Source organism: Siniperca chuatsi, linkage group LG13, assembly GCF_020085105.1.
Source record: "Siniperca chuatsi isolate FFG_IHB_CAS linkage group LG13, ASM2008510v1, whole genome shotgun sequence".
Classification (NCBI taxonomy): Eukaryota; Metazoa; Chordata; class Actinopteri; order Centrarchiformes; family Sinipercidae; genus Siniperca; species Siniperca chuatsi.
This window is the reverse complement of record NC_058054.1, coordinates 9,916,826-9,931,667: the sequence shown is the minus strand read 5'-3', so window position 1 is coordinate 9,931,667 and position 14,842 is coordinate 9,916,826. Positions and strand designations below refer to the sequence as shown.

Here is a 14,842-nt window from a genome sequence, read left to right as displayed (position 1 = left end):
CAACAATTTAACCATAACTTTTAGCTAACGTTAACTATATCAACCATTTATACATAACTTATAACTATTTCAACCATTCATCCATAACATTTAGCTAACTATTTCTCCCGTTTATCAGTAACTTTTAGCTATCATTAACTATTTCAATCATTTATCAGCAACTTTTAGCTAACTATATCAACCATTTTTAGCTATCAAAAAAAGTTTCCAAATTAGTTGAGCTACTTCACAATCTTTGACCATACCTCCTCGTAACTGAGTATACCACCTGAGGTGCAAGTACCCTGGTTGGGAATCACCGAAGTAGTAACTGTTATACACCATATGTATGAATGAAAGAGCAGCTTCAGCTGAAGTTAGATATCAACATATTTTGATTCCTATTGTCTCTATTAAATTAAAAACAAAACTAAATCAATGTATTGTGCCTTAAGCATCATCTTCCACTCAGTTCCTAAATGCTGTTTTTGTAGTTTGTCCCCTAAGACTGTGTCCCTCTTGCATGACTGATGATAACTCAGCCTTGGCTATGATCCCTGCAATTTACACATTTCAAAATAACCAGGGTTCTGACAAAAGGAGACAAATGGTTGTCTTCTTCAGCTTAAAGCAGAACAACCATCAGGAGAAATGTCTGTGTCTTTATGTGCATGGAAAAATCACGGCAATTTAACAAAGATTTGGGCTAAGAACCCAAAAGGGCGTCTCATGTTACTTGTGAAAGAAAAGCTTATTAAAAACACAGACCCTTGTAAAAATTACCATGTCTGTCAAATGCTTTTATGTAAGCACCTTAGCTGTGGTTCAAGTTTCACGTCATAAAGCAGCAACAGCTCACTCTGTGATTATTGATAATTAAAAGTTGTGTTGTCAAGTTAAAGAGGAGGAAGAAAAATTTAACAAGAAAAAACAATTTTTATAATTTATTGGTATTTTCAATGCAATAAAGAAAGCCACAATAATGTATGTTGTGGCAGTAGCCCACATTCTCAGTTTCATTTTCTCTCTTACATAAAAAAAAATCTCAGACATTTCAGATTCCCATTCGTTGTCAATAGACCAGTGTTTGAATTTAATCACAGACTGAAGACAGTAGATCTGTGGTTTTATAGCTTTGAGTGAATGTTCACAAATATTGACTAAACTGTCAGGATAACAGACATTGTGTCTTTGTTGGGGCATTTTTAGTCATGCTTGGCTCTATGGATGCCAATGTCAGCTGGTCCACCACTTTGGTCCAGAAATGGAATATCTCAATAACTGTCGGATGGATTGCTATGAAATTGTGCACAGACATTAATGGTCCTCAAATGATGAATCCTAATGACTCTGGTGTTCCTCTGTTCCTCTAGCGCCACCATGAGGTTTACTTTTGTGGTTCAAAATAAAGTATCTTGACAATGATTGTTTGTATTACCATGAAATTTGTTATCCTCCATAGAGGATCATTTCTAATGATTTTGGTGATCCATTAACTTTTCATCCAGTGTCACCATCGGGTCAAATTTTCAATTTTCAATACTTTGGTTTATGACCAGATTCCTGCAAAACTAATGACATTTCCATCAGCCTCAGCTGTACTTTGTGTTTAGTGCTAATTAGCAAAAGTTAGCATTGTCATTGTGAGCATGTTACCATGCAAAATTTGCATTTAGCTCAAAGCACTGCTGTGCCTAAGTACAGCATCACAGAACTGCTAGCATGGCTGTAGACTCTTTGTCTTGTTAATGTAATATAAATAATAACCTAATCTTGTCTAATCTCTACATTGTCCTGCACACCCAGAATTTGGGATTCATAATAAATGATCTGCTTAAAGCATTCCACGGTTGGCATTTCATGCTGCACAGAGTATAATTTCTGTTCCTTTACAGATGGATAGTTATACTGTGCCATGTCTGGACAGGCTAATTATGACTTTCTAAAGCATTTTTTATAAAGTTGATAATTTTCTGCTCTTACAAACACTTTTGTTAATTGGCCCCAATCCTTGAGCCTGTGGTTCATTTAGAAGATGGTACTTGCTGCTGTTTTTTGAGTGTAATTAATACCATTGTCTTGTACATAACTGTTGTAAATTTCTATGCTGACCGCACAGTTCTGTTTTCCTGATTCTGTACAGCGAGCTGTTAAAAATCTGCGGTTTGCATTTTGTGCTCTTCAGTAGCCTCTTATCAGTCTCCAACTTTTGCTGAATACTAATAAAACCTCAATATGCTGTTGCCCAGAACCGGAAACATTACTGACCTTCAGATCAGCATTCTCATTGGTGCTGATATTGAGCGAGTCTCTCATTATACAGTAAATACTTTTGCTTTTGGAAATGATCAAATCTACATATCTTTCTGACAAACTGTTCTGTACACAACATTTTTGTCATTTTTTTTTTTACTGTGGTGATGTAATCTACACAGCAGTCTGTGTGCTGTTTACCTTTAGGCTGACAGCTGCAGATGCACACAGCACTCTCAACATTTTATTGCAAAAACTGTCCTGGCTCTTTCATGTTTGACGTAAGTATTGGCTTCTATTTATAAAGCTCATCTCCAAAAGTTACCATATCTTATTTTGTTTATTGGCTGCAGTATTGGAGTTGATCACACTGCTGGCTGATCCTCTAGCTTTTACATTCTGCTCCTCATATTCCTGGAATAAACAATGCAATACATCCCATAGTTTTAAGAGTTGGTGATGACGGGAAAATTAAATAATTTTTATATTTAGTTTATGTCTTCAGATGTCTTTTTTTGTTCGACCTACAGTGAACAACCCAAAAATATTAGTTTCTGGTCACATAAGGCAGCAAATATTTAACTTACTATCAAAATAGCTGTCTATTAATTTTCTGTCAATTTCTGAGCACTATAAGAACTTCTAAAGGAAAGAAAGAAAACTTTGAGGTCAATTTTAGAGCAGGTCTTTAAGTGCTCAGAAAAAATGAAATTTGAACATCTACAATTCCAACTCCATCTGCTGATGAAGATCATGTGATGTGATCGAAAGCTCTGGAGTACTCCAGCAAATCCAGGTTTCTGAAACCAGGATAAGATGTTTACATGTGCATAATATAAACAAAAACATGATCATAACCAGGAAACTACTGCTCATGTAACGCACTCATTAACTGATAGGTGACAGAAGATATTATTGAATTATCACTCTGTCCTAACTTTGTACAATGTGCTTTGAAATATTAAATGCAAGGTAAATAAAAAAAATATAGAAACATGTTAGCTATGTTCACAATTTCTGTCTTTAAAATCTTGTAAAACTTTTCTAGGTTATGTTGCATTTTTGAGTTTCTACAAAAGCATTCTATGAATTAAAAATATTATTATTAAAAAAAAAAGTGAAAGAAGAGATCTTCCCAGAATCACACACACATTTACTGCCTCATATATAAAAAATACTATTTATTGATAATTGACCAGCATCCAACTGTGGATGCATAACTTCTGTGCACATATGTACAAATTCATGACATGACATGACACACAGAATATATGTGACTATCACACACTGTCATACAAATAATTTAAGCCATTTTAGCAGACCATCATTTATCAAATGCCATCTGCAGCAAGTTTAAGGGCGACCGCATATGGAGCCTCTGCCCACCATATGTATAATTACGTTCCTAACAGGTGTTCTTCGGCACACTCAAACCTGCAATCCAGTTTAGAAGCAGTCAAAGACATGAGCACGATACAAGCTCATAATTTTAACATACCATATATGAAGGAATCCTTGGGATCTTAAGAATTTCACAACATCTGGAGCCGGTGATGACTTTTCAAGAATGTTTTTAAAAAGCCTATGAACTATGAAAGGAAATTGTATGTCATTAGACAGTAAATGGTTGGTTTGCTTTCCACAAAAAAAAAAATGTTGAGGCGGGAAAAAAAGGGGTGGAGTAGTGTGAATATCATCCATCATTACTCTGGAGACACGTTAGTCTCTGTCAGTGGATGTCATCATCATCAAACAGATCCTCAAAATCTGTGGAAGGAAAACAAAAGAAACAATTATTAAGTTACATAACAGCTGGACAATAAAACACTGGCTGTATTTCAAATGTTTCTGCAAGCCGGGCATTTTCTCATAAATATTATTAGAAACTGTTATAGGCGAAGAGGGTTGGAGGGGTGCAGGGTGATAAAACTAAAAGGATCTGGGAATGCACCAGCTGAGGAGTCTGCTGAGTGCCCTTCCTTTGGGTCTGACAGTTTGTGAGGTCAGAGGTCATCAGGAGAACTGTATGAACATGCATTGAGAATATGTGCCACATCCTCTGTTTCTGCACGTAACATTTAACACTCACCAAGATCCAGCTTAAAGGAAAGAGAGCTTGCATTTTTAAGTGAATGTTAAACCATTCAGTAGGTATTGCATCTCCTATATAGCCATTCCCTGCCAGCTGAGGGGATACGTGTAATTTTGTACTGTACATTTTCTGCAACTACTACTGTTTTCATTGACATTGCCTTTTTAGATATGGCTCTTTTTATATGTGTTTTCTAGAGCTGCAACGTTTAGTTTAGAATTTGATGCTTTTCTTCAACATATATGATAGTAAACCGAGTATCTATGGGTTTTGGACTGTTGGTCATATAATACAAGCAATTTGAATACACATCTTGGGCTGTGGGAAATTATTACCAGCATTTTTCACAATTTTCTCACATTTTTTAGGCACAAAAATGAATCTGCAGATGGATCGTTAATGAAAATAATCATTAGTTGCAGCCCTAGTGTTTTCCTGGTAAAATAAAAACTAGTACTACAACTGATGATTGTTTTGTTATTATCAATTAATCTGCACTTTTTTTAAATTAATTGTTTGATCTATAAAATGTCAAAAAATGCTGAAAAAAGAACCATCAAAAATTCGTAAAGCCCAAAGTGACATCTTCAAATGTCTTGTTTTGTTTGATCAGCAGTCCAAAATGTAAATATATTTAATTTATGATCACATAAGACAAAAAGGCAGCAAACCAATACAACTGAGAGGCTGGAACTAGAGTATGTTTGACATTTTTGCTTGAAAAATTAATGCTGGTTAATTTTCTGTCCATCGATTAATTGACTAATCGTTTTAGCTATAATAAAACTTTAAATAGCGGGCAAAACAAAGGAAGGAATGGACTTGTTGTCTTTATAGCAAATCTCTTGAAATCTTTCAGGGTGCTACCACACAGGTTTTCACATGTAATGAAAGACATCTAGTTAACACACACACACTCTGAAGAGGGCAGAGCACAAAACGTCCATATCCATGACTGTTGCTAAAAGTGATACTTTTTTGTAAGCTTTAAAAAGTGTTCTATTGTGCTGTATACAGTAAATAAAGCTTGCTTACTTTTGTACAGTCTGCATTCGGTCTACATACAGTACATCGTGTGCATACTGTACACACGAATTTGTTGAGTTTATCTACAGTCACAGACTGCTGTTTTAAAAGGTGTCATCAAACACACAGAACATAGAAATCAGACACATGACAGAAAAACAACATTTTGGCCCTAATTAAAGCCTTCACAAAAAACATTAGCTACGATGAAAGACAGGTCCACTCAGGTGACAGCTTCTGTCGTGTTGTAACTGCTGGTCATATGGCCTAAAATATGCGGACACCCAAACGTGATTGTTGAACATCTCATTCCAAATCCCTTGGCATTAAAATGCTGCTATAACAGCTTTAGCCCGAATGACACTGGATTTTTGAGGCGGATATCAATATCAATAGCTAAGATTTTAATATATTGGCAAATATTTTTTAACATAAACAAATAAACATTTTCAGTAAGGATCCCACAATTGTGACCACGAGATATGTACTGAGCGGGACATTTTACAGAGGAAAAATAAACTTGTCGGTGCCTCAAACACTGTACTACAATTTCTTGTTACTAATCAGCCGACATATACACAATATACCAATATATCTGCTCTAATTCATCTCAAAGGTGTTGGATGGGGTTGAGATCAGGCCACTAGAGCCGCATGTCAGTCAAGTTCTAATCCAGTACACGTCTTTTTTTACAAATTTACAAATGACCCAGAGGTGGTCATTTGAGTGGGTCCACAGTAAAATGTGTGTTTTTTGACAAATTGTAGTGTTAAACCTGTGTTTGATGTTATATGGTTATAATTACGGTTTTTCATGTATGTTGAAAATTTATTTAAAATTAAACAAATAAAATCGCAAATCTGTAAATACACTGCAGACACAGCAGCTGACAGAAAGAGGAGGTCATATTACACAGACAAATATTAGCTTTATCTGGGTGAATAAATGTTAAAAAAGGAAGCGCATCGAGAATGCTGAGCTTTCAAGTTTCATCAGGAGTCATAACACCATTAAGCACATCATGTTTAATTAGGAAAGTAGTTTAAAAACACACACACAAAGGGCAACATTTACTGCATACTGCCATTAGAAACTGAGTACAATTAGCTGATAATTATCTTTATCAGCCACCGTCAGTAATCAATACAAACACACATTATTAGACTATAAACCATTAATCAAACCAATAACTATCCGCAGTCAACATCAGACAACCGTATCATACTTTAGCAGTTACCTAGTGTTTACCTGTGTTTTTCACTTGTTACCAAAGTAACTACCATGTTTGCTGTTTCCCATTTGGTGCTGGAGAGATACAGTATATGCAACAGTAAGAAACAGCGAGGTTTCTTTTGTTTATTTCTGTGATTTCAACACAAATGTAGCATCAGGGTAGAAATATATAAAAATAAAAGTTTTGTAAAATCCCTTAAAAAGCATTACGACTGAACATAAACTACAAAACACTACAGTTATTTTTCCCACAGATCTGCTGTAGCATAAATATTTCTGAGCAGTGTGAAATTAGCACAAACCATGAAAGCAGTTTTACTTTTGTTACTGTGAAAGAATTGAGCCAGTGTGACTGACAAACTGATTATTTAAATGAATGAGCATTAAAAATCCCTTTAAAATGTAGGCCAGGGGATTGGGAGCTGCTTTCAATAAGCCTAGAGACAGTTAAGTGGTACACATCTCTATCAGAAGGGAATAAAGCCTGCCATCCTAAATGAGCCTCATATAAAGCACATCCACAGAGCTCCTGCTGAGAAGGCTGCGTGGAATCTGTGTCGCATATGGCGAGAAGTCGTAGCGGCCGTTTGATGTAGCTGCGCCTCGGGACAGAGATCACACTACATTATAAAACACAGTTTGTAAAAGGGGGGCGGAGGTACAAGGAATGTTTTGGGGCCAGTAAAGAGATTCCCTACTGTGGAACCAGCAGCACTCTGATGCCCAAGGGTGAAATAACATCATGTGCTAACAGATTCAATCTGCCCTGACTGACAATTTCCTATTTGAAGATGACTGACTCCTCCTCAGTTCACTTCAGATTACCTGAGTAGCAAAATTAATTTGCATTGATACATCTATTTGTAAAATCCTGTGAGAGGATCATTGCAGCCAAAAGGTGCTGTAAGGCTCTGTCTAGAGGTGAAAAGATGAATCGACACCTTTCAGAAAATCTATACAAAAGTCAGAAATGCAGCGACTGTATGTTGAGTCAAATCCACAGATTCCAATTCTGTGAGAATTTCATCAAAAATATTTACGGCTGACAAAATCCAATTCTGTGCAAATTTTAAATAACGAACTAGTCTCTGTGGTCTTTTGTTTATATGTGGGGGTTTGTGTATTTGTACCCCTCTCCTGCTATGTCCCTCCAATCAAATACCTATTTCAATACATCCACTTCCTGAAACGAAAAACGTCAGACTCCATTGTATACAATCTGCCAAGCAGCCTGAAGTCCAAAGTTGGGAAGAACTAATTTAGTAGAAAAAGAATAGAGCACTGATGGTAACTTTAACTGCGAGGAGTAGTCAAAACGTGGCAAGTAACAACACCATTAGCAATAGCAACTACTGGCCCCTAACTCCTGCCAGATGAAGGCAATAACTGGAGCAATAAGCGTCTTCATCTCCAGGCATTTGAAGCATTGTTGAAATGCTGGATACACTCCCAGCCTGCAGCATTTCAGTGAACTATTTGTCTTTGGGGACTGTCCCAAGTGTTGCCCTGTGTATCACTACCCATTATTTAGTACTACTGGTGTGGCAGTATATTTTGGGCATTTGGCTCACAATAATTTTAATAGTTGGCTCAAGGAAATATTGTTTGCTTTTATTTTGTGACCACCATCGCCTACAATTAAATATATGAAAATTATGTCAAATCTGAGATGAATTGTAACTGAATCTTCATCAGCTTTGTGCTGCTGCATAGCAGATTTTTTACAAATTGGTCTGCACCTTTTTTTAAGCAAATCAGAGAAGATATAGTATATACACATCCCTAGTCCTATTAAAAAGGGGTAATTTCTTTTAAATAGATTACTGTATAGGTAAGGCCAGTGGTATACACAATGACTGCAGATACCATGGACTGACTGCACAATAACAATAAATCAGTATTTCCTCAGTATTTTATGAGGGGTCAAGTTGATTGGTTGGTTTTGCTGTTGAGAATCTCAGTTTGTCAGGTGCAAAGGTAAGGCATAGCAAGTTGTATGTACATATAAAGAAATCTTTACCATTGAAGAAGTCTGAATGAACTGCCTTTTCATTGGCAGCCAGGTCCATCAGCAGTCCTGTGCTTCCCCCAGCCTGCCAGAGAACAAACATGCAGCTCAGAGGCACAAATTTAAGCCAATAAAGACAGCAGCTTACCGGCCAGACGACCAGAAAACCAGCCTATTACTAACAGTCTGTTTAGATAGGTTGGTCATTAGAAATTAGTTGTGGTGAAACGTAAACCTGCAAAGACAGTATATTTCACACTCTTATGTGATGCTCTACAAACTAGAGAATGTTTAACCCTACTTTTGAATCACTGCATTTTAATTTTGCTGCTGCATTGTCTTGATTTCATCCCAACAAGCAGACAGCTTGTTAATCCAAAAGTCTGGTTTTGTTGAAATCTGTTTATCAACCATTTATTATTAGGCTCCTCATGAATACTTGAGAATTGTTAGTTTGCTACTTTGTAAAATTAAGTAGTTAGATCAGTGAGATACTACAAAATACTTCACATTTATACTGTGATATGTGACCATATATAGTCTGGGTTGATTAACATTGTACCGTGAAACATCTTACAAACAGTAAGACAGCATGTCGCTTACTTAGGTTAACTTACAAATAAACAGTGGTGGAGAAGTCATCAGAAATTTTACAAATAATGGGACTATATGGCACTCGGCTTGTGAGCAGTTTCATGTAGGAACTATCTGTAGAAGGAAAATAGTTCCTACATGATTATCTTGAGTAACCGGGTCAAGATTTCTGAAAGGAGACATTGCTGTTGAGTTTTTCAAATGTATTTTTTGGCCCTTTGATCACCACAAGACGAGTGCCATGTAGTCCCACTATATTAAAAATGCAGACATCTCTATGGCAGATATCTCCAAAACTCGGCAACTCACACCAAAACAATCTAGATGGATAAACAGCACCACAGGTAAGAGGGAAAATATGTATTTTTGATTTTGGAGTGAACTTGAAGTAAAAGTACATATACTCATTATGCAGAATGAATCACATATATTATATAACTGGATTATAATTATTGACGCATTAATGTGTACATCAGTTTAATGTTGCAGCTGGTAAAGGTGGAGCTAATTTTATTTTATTTTTTTTACATACTGCTGGGTAGCCTAACCCACAATAATATATTAAAATGTATTAGTTGATTTATATTTTGTATTAATAATCTAAATCTGTAAAGTAACTAGTAACCGAAGCTATCAAATACATGTAGTGGAGTAGGATTATAAAGTAGCATAAAATGGAAATACTCAAGTACCTCAAAATTGTACTTAGGTACAGTAAATGTAGTATTACTAAGTCAGCTGAGTCAACGTTACCAAGAAAGCTAGCGTTACATTAACATTAGCGTGTGGGAAGTTATTATTCGTAACTTTTAGCAGTTAACAGCCGCTTAACTAAGGTATTAGGCTGTAAACAAAGGTAATAAAGAAGGCGGAAAGCTGATTGTCACGTAACTAAGCTAATGAGTTAGCCAGTTAGTTAGCTAACAAACCTCGTCCAGATCGACGTACGGCCCAGCGCCCTCCGGAAACATCTCATCCACTGCTGGTTTCATGGCTGTGGAGTTTGACTGATCCTTTAGTGGCATGGATGAACAAAACCACGAGGTCTTGCCGTCAGATTTTCATCAAATTCTTATTTAGAGAAGCTACAGAGCCGAGCTAGTGTGGTGCCGAGTGAAAATAAATCCGACGAGAAAGTCAAGTGAACACACAAAGGTTCCGCAGCAGGTATTGAGGTACGCTTTCTTTGATAAAATTGTGTCATCATTCAAATAATGCACACACGTATTAATATTTACTACTTGATGCAACCGGTTTGTTTACAAGTAAACATTGATTCAAAGTGTTTTCATTTTTTGCTTTTTTGAGCTGCCAAAAGAAAAAGAAAACATAAGGCTACATGTTGTGAAGTTCACAATTAATATACTTTCAGAATCAGAATCAGAATCAGAATCAGAAATACTTTATTGATCCCCGAAGGGAAACTCTTTGTTACAGTAGCTCGCCTTTACGTCAGTGCACACAGGAGAAAGTACTAGCAAAAAATATAATACAATATAAAACACTATAAAAATAGGTCAGAAAATATATTAAGTACCAGGTGGGTATAAGTATAAGATAAAATAGAGTGAAGTACCAAGTGGGTTTACCAGTTGATGATGATAATACAGTATAATAATACAATGTAATAAAATAAGTAATAAGTGATAAACAGTGGTGCATGTACTGTCGAGTTAAGTGTAGCTTATTGAAATAGGAAAAACTAACATGGGAAAACTAAATATTGCACGGGAAAAAAGAGTAGTACACAGAATATTGCACAATTATTCAAGTATGGCAGAGATGTAATGATCAATGTCCAGTTTAGTGACCTAGGGTCATACAGACACTTAGAGGGAGGAGTTAAAGAGTTTGATGGCCACAGGCAGGAATGACTTCCTGTGGCGCTCTGTGGTGCATTTTGGGGGGATGAGTCTTCCGCTGAAGGTGCTTTACACCTTTAATACAAAGTTAGTTTCTTTCTTACGTAATTATGACCACTCCCATACATGTTTCATACACCATCACACTACTACAATATGTCTTGCAGTTTAGTACCACATAGGCGCTACCACATGTTTTGTATATGACATGCTAAACATTACTGGCAAACTTTAGCTCTAAAGCTAAAAATTGTATTGAAATTGAAGGGAAAATCATGGTTCAAGAGATTAAAGGATGTTACATAGCTTTAAAAATATTAGGTAAAATTAATAGACTGATATCAAGCTGTAAACATCTTAGCCATGTTAATACATCAGATAGTAGTCTGTAGTTTAAATAGTTTTACAGGAGAAGTAAAATAAGTAAAAATCTGTTTTTATTTCGGACTCTATATGTGTGCAACCCAGGGCCTGTCAGGGTCGGCACGCTGATGTTCATACAGTATGATTTCATTAAAAGATTTCATTATGCAGCTGCAGAATTAAAGATCACATGAAGTAAGTTTCACTGACTTTTATTGACTCTTAATTAGATGCTTTATGTTCCCAGCTTGTGTTACAAACATCAGATTTACTTAATATCACATGTTTACAATATGATTCTTCTATTTTATACTGCAAATGAAACACCAAACATTGTTCTTTATGACAAAATGAACAGCTTAAATGGCTAAAAACTGTGCAGAACATGACTCTCATCTTGTAATATTACAACCAGTGATGATATGTTAAATAAAAATGTGTGTAAACTATGACTTACTTAACACTTATACTGCTTTACTCAAAACACCCTCACATCCAACTTTGTATAGTATAGGCATGCAGTTATTTTGTGGTTTAAACATTTTTTAGTGTCTTAAAAAGGTAGGAAACTCTGTTTCACATATAAACAAACAGAGTAACTGAGTTGAGTCTACCTTTCTGGTAAAATATTAGTCAAAGATGTTTCTGGAACAGATGATGAATCATCTTTTCCCCCCTGTCAACAACAGCGCCATCTTGTGTTGCATTTCCTTTGCTGCTCAGAGAGTTTTGTCACAGCCTTGCTGTTTGCTGGCAATCATCCTGCTCACGTCGATGTTGTTGTTGGCGAAGATCTCCTTGGCTCTCTCGACGGTGGAGTCCGGCAGGGTTCGTGTTCGACTCAGGATCCAGGCGAAGTCGACGTGGAAGAGCCTCAGGATGTCTGTGCAGGAATACACCAGGGCCGAGTTCACATAGTCAGTGGACAGGATCCAGTAAGGGGAGTAAGGCAGGACTGTGGTGTTAAGGAGCACAAAACAAGATCAAAAGCAGATCACCAACAATGTTTTCCTCCTGATCTGACACAAGGAGAAAAAGTAATCTGTCTAATATGAGGTTGATAAAGGCGAAGAGGCCCACTAACATTACTAACTGACTCCCTAAACAACACACAACAGTGGCAGTTATCAAATGTCTCGCTCACCGTAGGAATAACTTATTCCCAGCTTGGCCGGATTCTTCAGATCCTCTATGACTCCAGTCCCTTCGATTTTCCTCAGCTCTCCTTTTCTGTTTTATACCAGACAGTCAAATTTCATGTTGAATTAAGGGAAATACAAACCATGCAAATATTACCTGCTGACTCCACATTTGCACAAAGAAATTGCAGATAGGACTCACAGTATTTCAGAGCTGACCACTCGAATGGAGTTGTCTGTCTTCAAAGTGAAATTGGTTTCGATGCACCTTCCCTTCTCAAACTGGGCTGGCAGTTTGCCAATTTCAAACCATCTCCCCATGAACTGTGAGGGCAAACGCACACACGAGTTCAAAGACAATTCAGAACACTGTCAGTAGAGAGTATGAATAAATCTACATGCTTTAGTGGCTTCAGACAAATGTACGGTGGGTGTCCTATCAAACCTATTCTTTACCAGTGATGGAAAGTTACATTTACTCAAGTACTGTACTTAAGTACAATTTTGACTTTACAGTATTTCCATTTTATGCGACTTTACAGTTCTGCAGTACTCCACTACATTTCAGAGGGAAATATTGTACTTTTTCCTTCACTGCATTTATTTAACAGCTTTATTTACTAGTTACTTTGCAGATTGGTTAGTTACAGACTAAACTACCGACCAGTATATAAAGTACTTCAAACTAGCTCCACCTTGACTTACTACAACAGTAAAATGCTGCTTATACATTAATGCATCAGCAATAATAATTCAGTAACACTTTACTTCTACCCCCTCTGTTTGGCATTTATAAACAGTATATAAACATTTAATAAATGGTTTATAACACACTATAATGTAGGAGTAAGCACATATAAAATGTCCTTATATCTGCTTACTCCTACATTATAGTGTTTATTAATGTACGATTATTGTCAACAATTATAACTTCTCCTATGAAGACTTAATTTATTATTACAACTGCATTTTGCTATATTATCATTCATTATCTGTTTATACACCAGCCTCCACTAACGGGTGCCCACAAAAGGAGTTACACTTGTTAAAAAAATACATTAATAAATGATTATATCTGCTTTCAACTACATTATAATGTGTTATAAACCCTTTATTAAATGTTTGTATACTGCTTATACATGCTAAATGCTTTACCCTACTCTACATTAAACAATGGTAAGATGATAATAAGTAACTTGCTGTCTAATGCTAAAGTATAATTATTAATGGCTACTTTCTGTGGAATAAAAATCAGATATAGACCAATAGAAAACCTGTAAACTCGTCAGCTTACTGGCAATCAGACACTCGAAGCAGAGGTTCACATCTACAAAACAGATATTTTCTAAATTTTTTCCCTTTCAAATGGCACAGAAAGAAAAAGGGCAGCCATTTTGTCATCCACACACCATCATAGGACAGCACTGGACACTGGCCTCTCAATTTATTCAACACATTCTGCACAAACTAGCTTTCCTGGTACCTGTTTAAGGTTGAAGGCCGGTTGAACGGCTGGTTCTGGACATGGACCCCAGTGGGGCACCTGAGCCCTGATGAGCGGGAGGATGAATGCAAAAACCAGAACAAAAGATAACTCCATGGTAAAGATGGGCCTTTGTTACCTGCAAAAGTTTGTCAACCAAAACATACAAATGAGTTACTAAATGGTCTAAGAACATTAAATCTACAGTATGTGTAGATAAGGTAACAAATAATAGACATTTGCATAAAAAAATAAATATAAGCAGAGGTAACTGTTGAAAAGCAAACAAGTTATTATTTTAAATGTGAAAGTTTACTTGACAGACATTTTTTACACTTTTGTTTCTTTAAACAAGAAAATACAACCTCAGTTTAGGCTAATTAACAGCATTTTTCCTCACAAAAAGTTCTAAAAGTGATAAGTTAGTGAACTGTTTGTCATTTTATTATTTATATACATCACTAAATATCTTTTCTTACCTCCGTGGCCTGGTGGTTCAGATATATGTTCTCTCCCTCGGACAAATTCTGGTATTTGAATTTGAGACGTTGCTCGTGAGATTTTGCAGCACTGCGACTCTGTGTCATCAATGGCCGTCTTTGTGTAGAGCCAGCTTTATTTCAGACATGAAGTAAACTATTAGCAAAGTGGAGTCATGGGGGACATACCAGTAGAAATGTTGTAAAACAATCTGGATGTTCTCCTGCCTTAGATTTATTTCTCAGGATTTATTTAAGTGACTCTCAGGTTGCAAAGATACGCACTGTCTTTACATACACAGCTGCAAATAGACGCCATTTTAATGTTATT

The 14,842-nt window shown here is 36.3% G+C and overlaps 2 protein-coding genes across 3 annotated transcripts; both read right to left on the bottom strand.

Moving 5' to 3' along the window:
* Nucleotides 1-3,384: 3,384 nt before the first annotated feature.
* Nucleotides 3,385-10,347, bottom strand: LOC122887622 (COP9 signalosome complex subunit 9-like). Its single transcript, XM_044221054.1, has 3 exons — nt 10,115-10,347; nt 8,604-8,676; nt 3,385-3,999 (listed from the first exon to the last, which is right to left on the bottom strand). The coding sequence occupies exons 1-3, from the start codon at nt 10,208-10,210 to the stop codon at nt 3,962-3,964; spliced, it is 207 nt and encodes a 68-aa protein (XP_044076989.1). The 5' UTR covers nt 10,211-10,347; the 3' UTR covers nt 3,385-3,961.
* A 1,259-nt stretch (nt 10,348-11,606) lies between these two features.
* Nucleotides 11,607-14,623, bottom strand: apoda.1 (apolipoprotein Da, duplicate 1). Of its 2 annotated transcripts, none has more exons than XM_044221051.1 (5): nt 14,512-14,623; nt 14,033-14,171; nt 12,752-12,873; nt 12,555-12,640; nt 11,607-12,365 (listed from the first exon to the last, which is right to left on the bottom strand). In XM_044221051.1, the coding sequence occupies exons 2-5, from the start codon at nt 14,147-14,149 to the stop codon at nt 12,130-12,132; spliced, it is 561 nt and encodes a 186-aa protein (XP_044076986.1). In that variant the 5' UTR covers nt 14,150-14,171; nt 14,512-14,623; the 3' UTR covers nt 11,607-12,129. The 2 variants fall into 2 exon arrangements, with proteins under 2 accessions (XP_044076986.1, XP_044076987.1); XM_044221052.1 differs by having other exon boundaries at nt 11,607-12,293.
* Between the last annotated feature and the right edge of the window lie 219 nt (nt 14,624-14,842).

Excerpts from the sequence above, each read along its gene's own strand:
- LOC122887622 (XM_044221054.1), bottom strand. The coding sequence starts at position 10,210 with ATGCCACTAAAGGATCAGTCAAACTCCACAGCCATGAAACCAGCAGTG. Across the intron at positions 8,677-10,114 it reads CGTACGTCGATCTGGACGAG|GCTGGGGGAAGCACAGGACT; the intron begins GTTTGTTAGCTA and ends GTTCTCTGGCAG. Across the intron at positions 4,000-8,603 it reads TCATTCAGACTTCTTCAATG|ATTTTGAGGATCTGTTTGAT; the intron begins GTAAAGATTTCT and ends TTCCTTCCACAG.
- apoda.1 (XM_044221051.1), bottom strand. The coding sequence starts at position 14,149 with ATGGAGTTATCTTTTGTTCTGGTTTTTGCATTCATCCTCCCGCTCATC. Across the intron at positions 12,874-14,032 it reads CGGCCTTCAACCTTAAACAG|TTCATGGGGAGATGGTTTGA; the intron begins GTACCAGGAAAG and ends TTGCCCTCACAG. Across the intron at positions 12,366-12,554 it reads GGGAATAAGTTATTCCTACG|TCCTGCCTTACTCCCCTTAC; the intron begins GTGAGCGAGACA and ends TTAACACCACAG.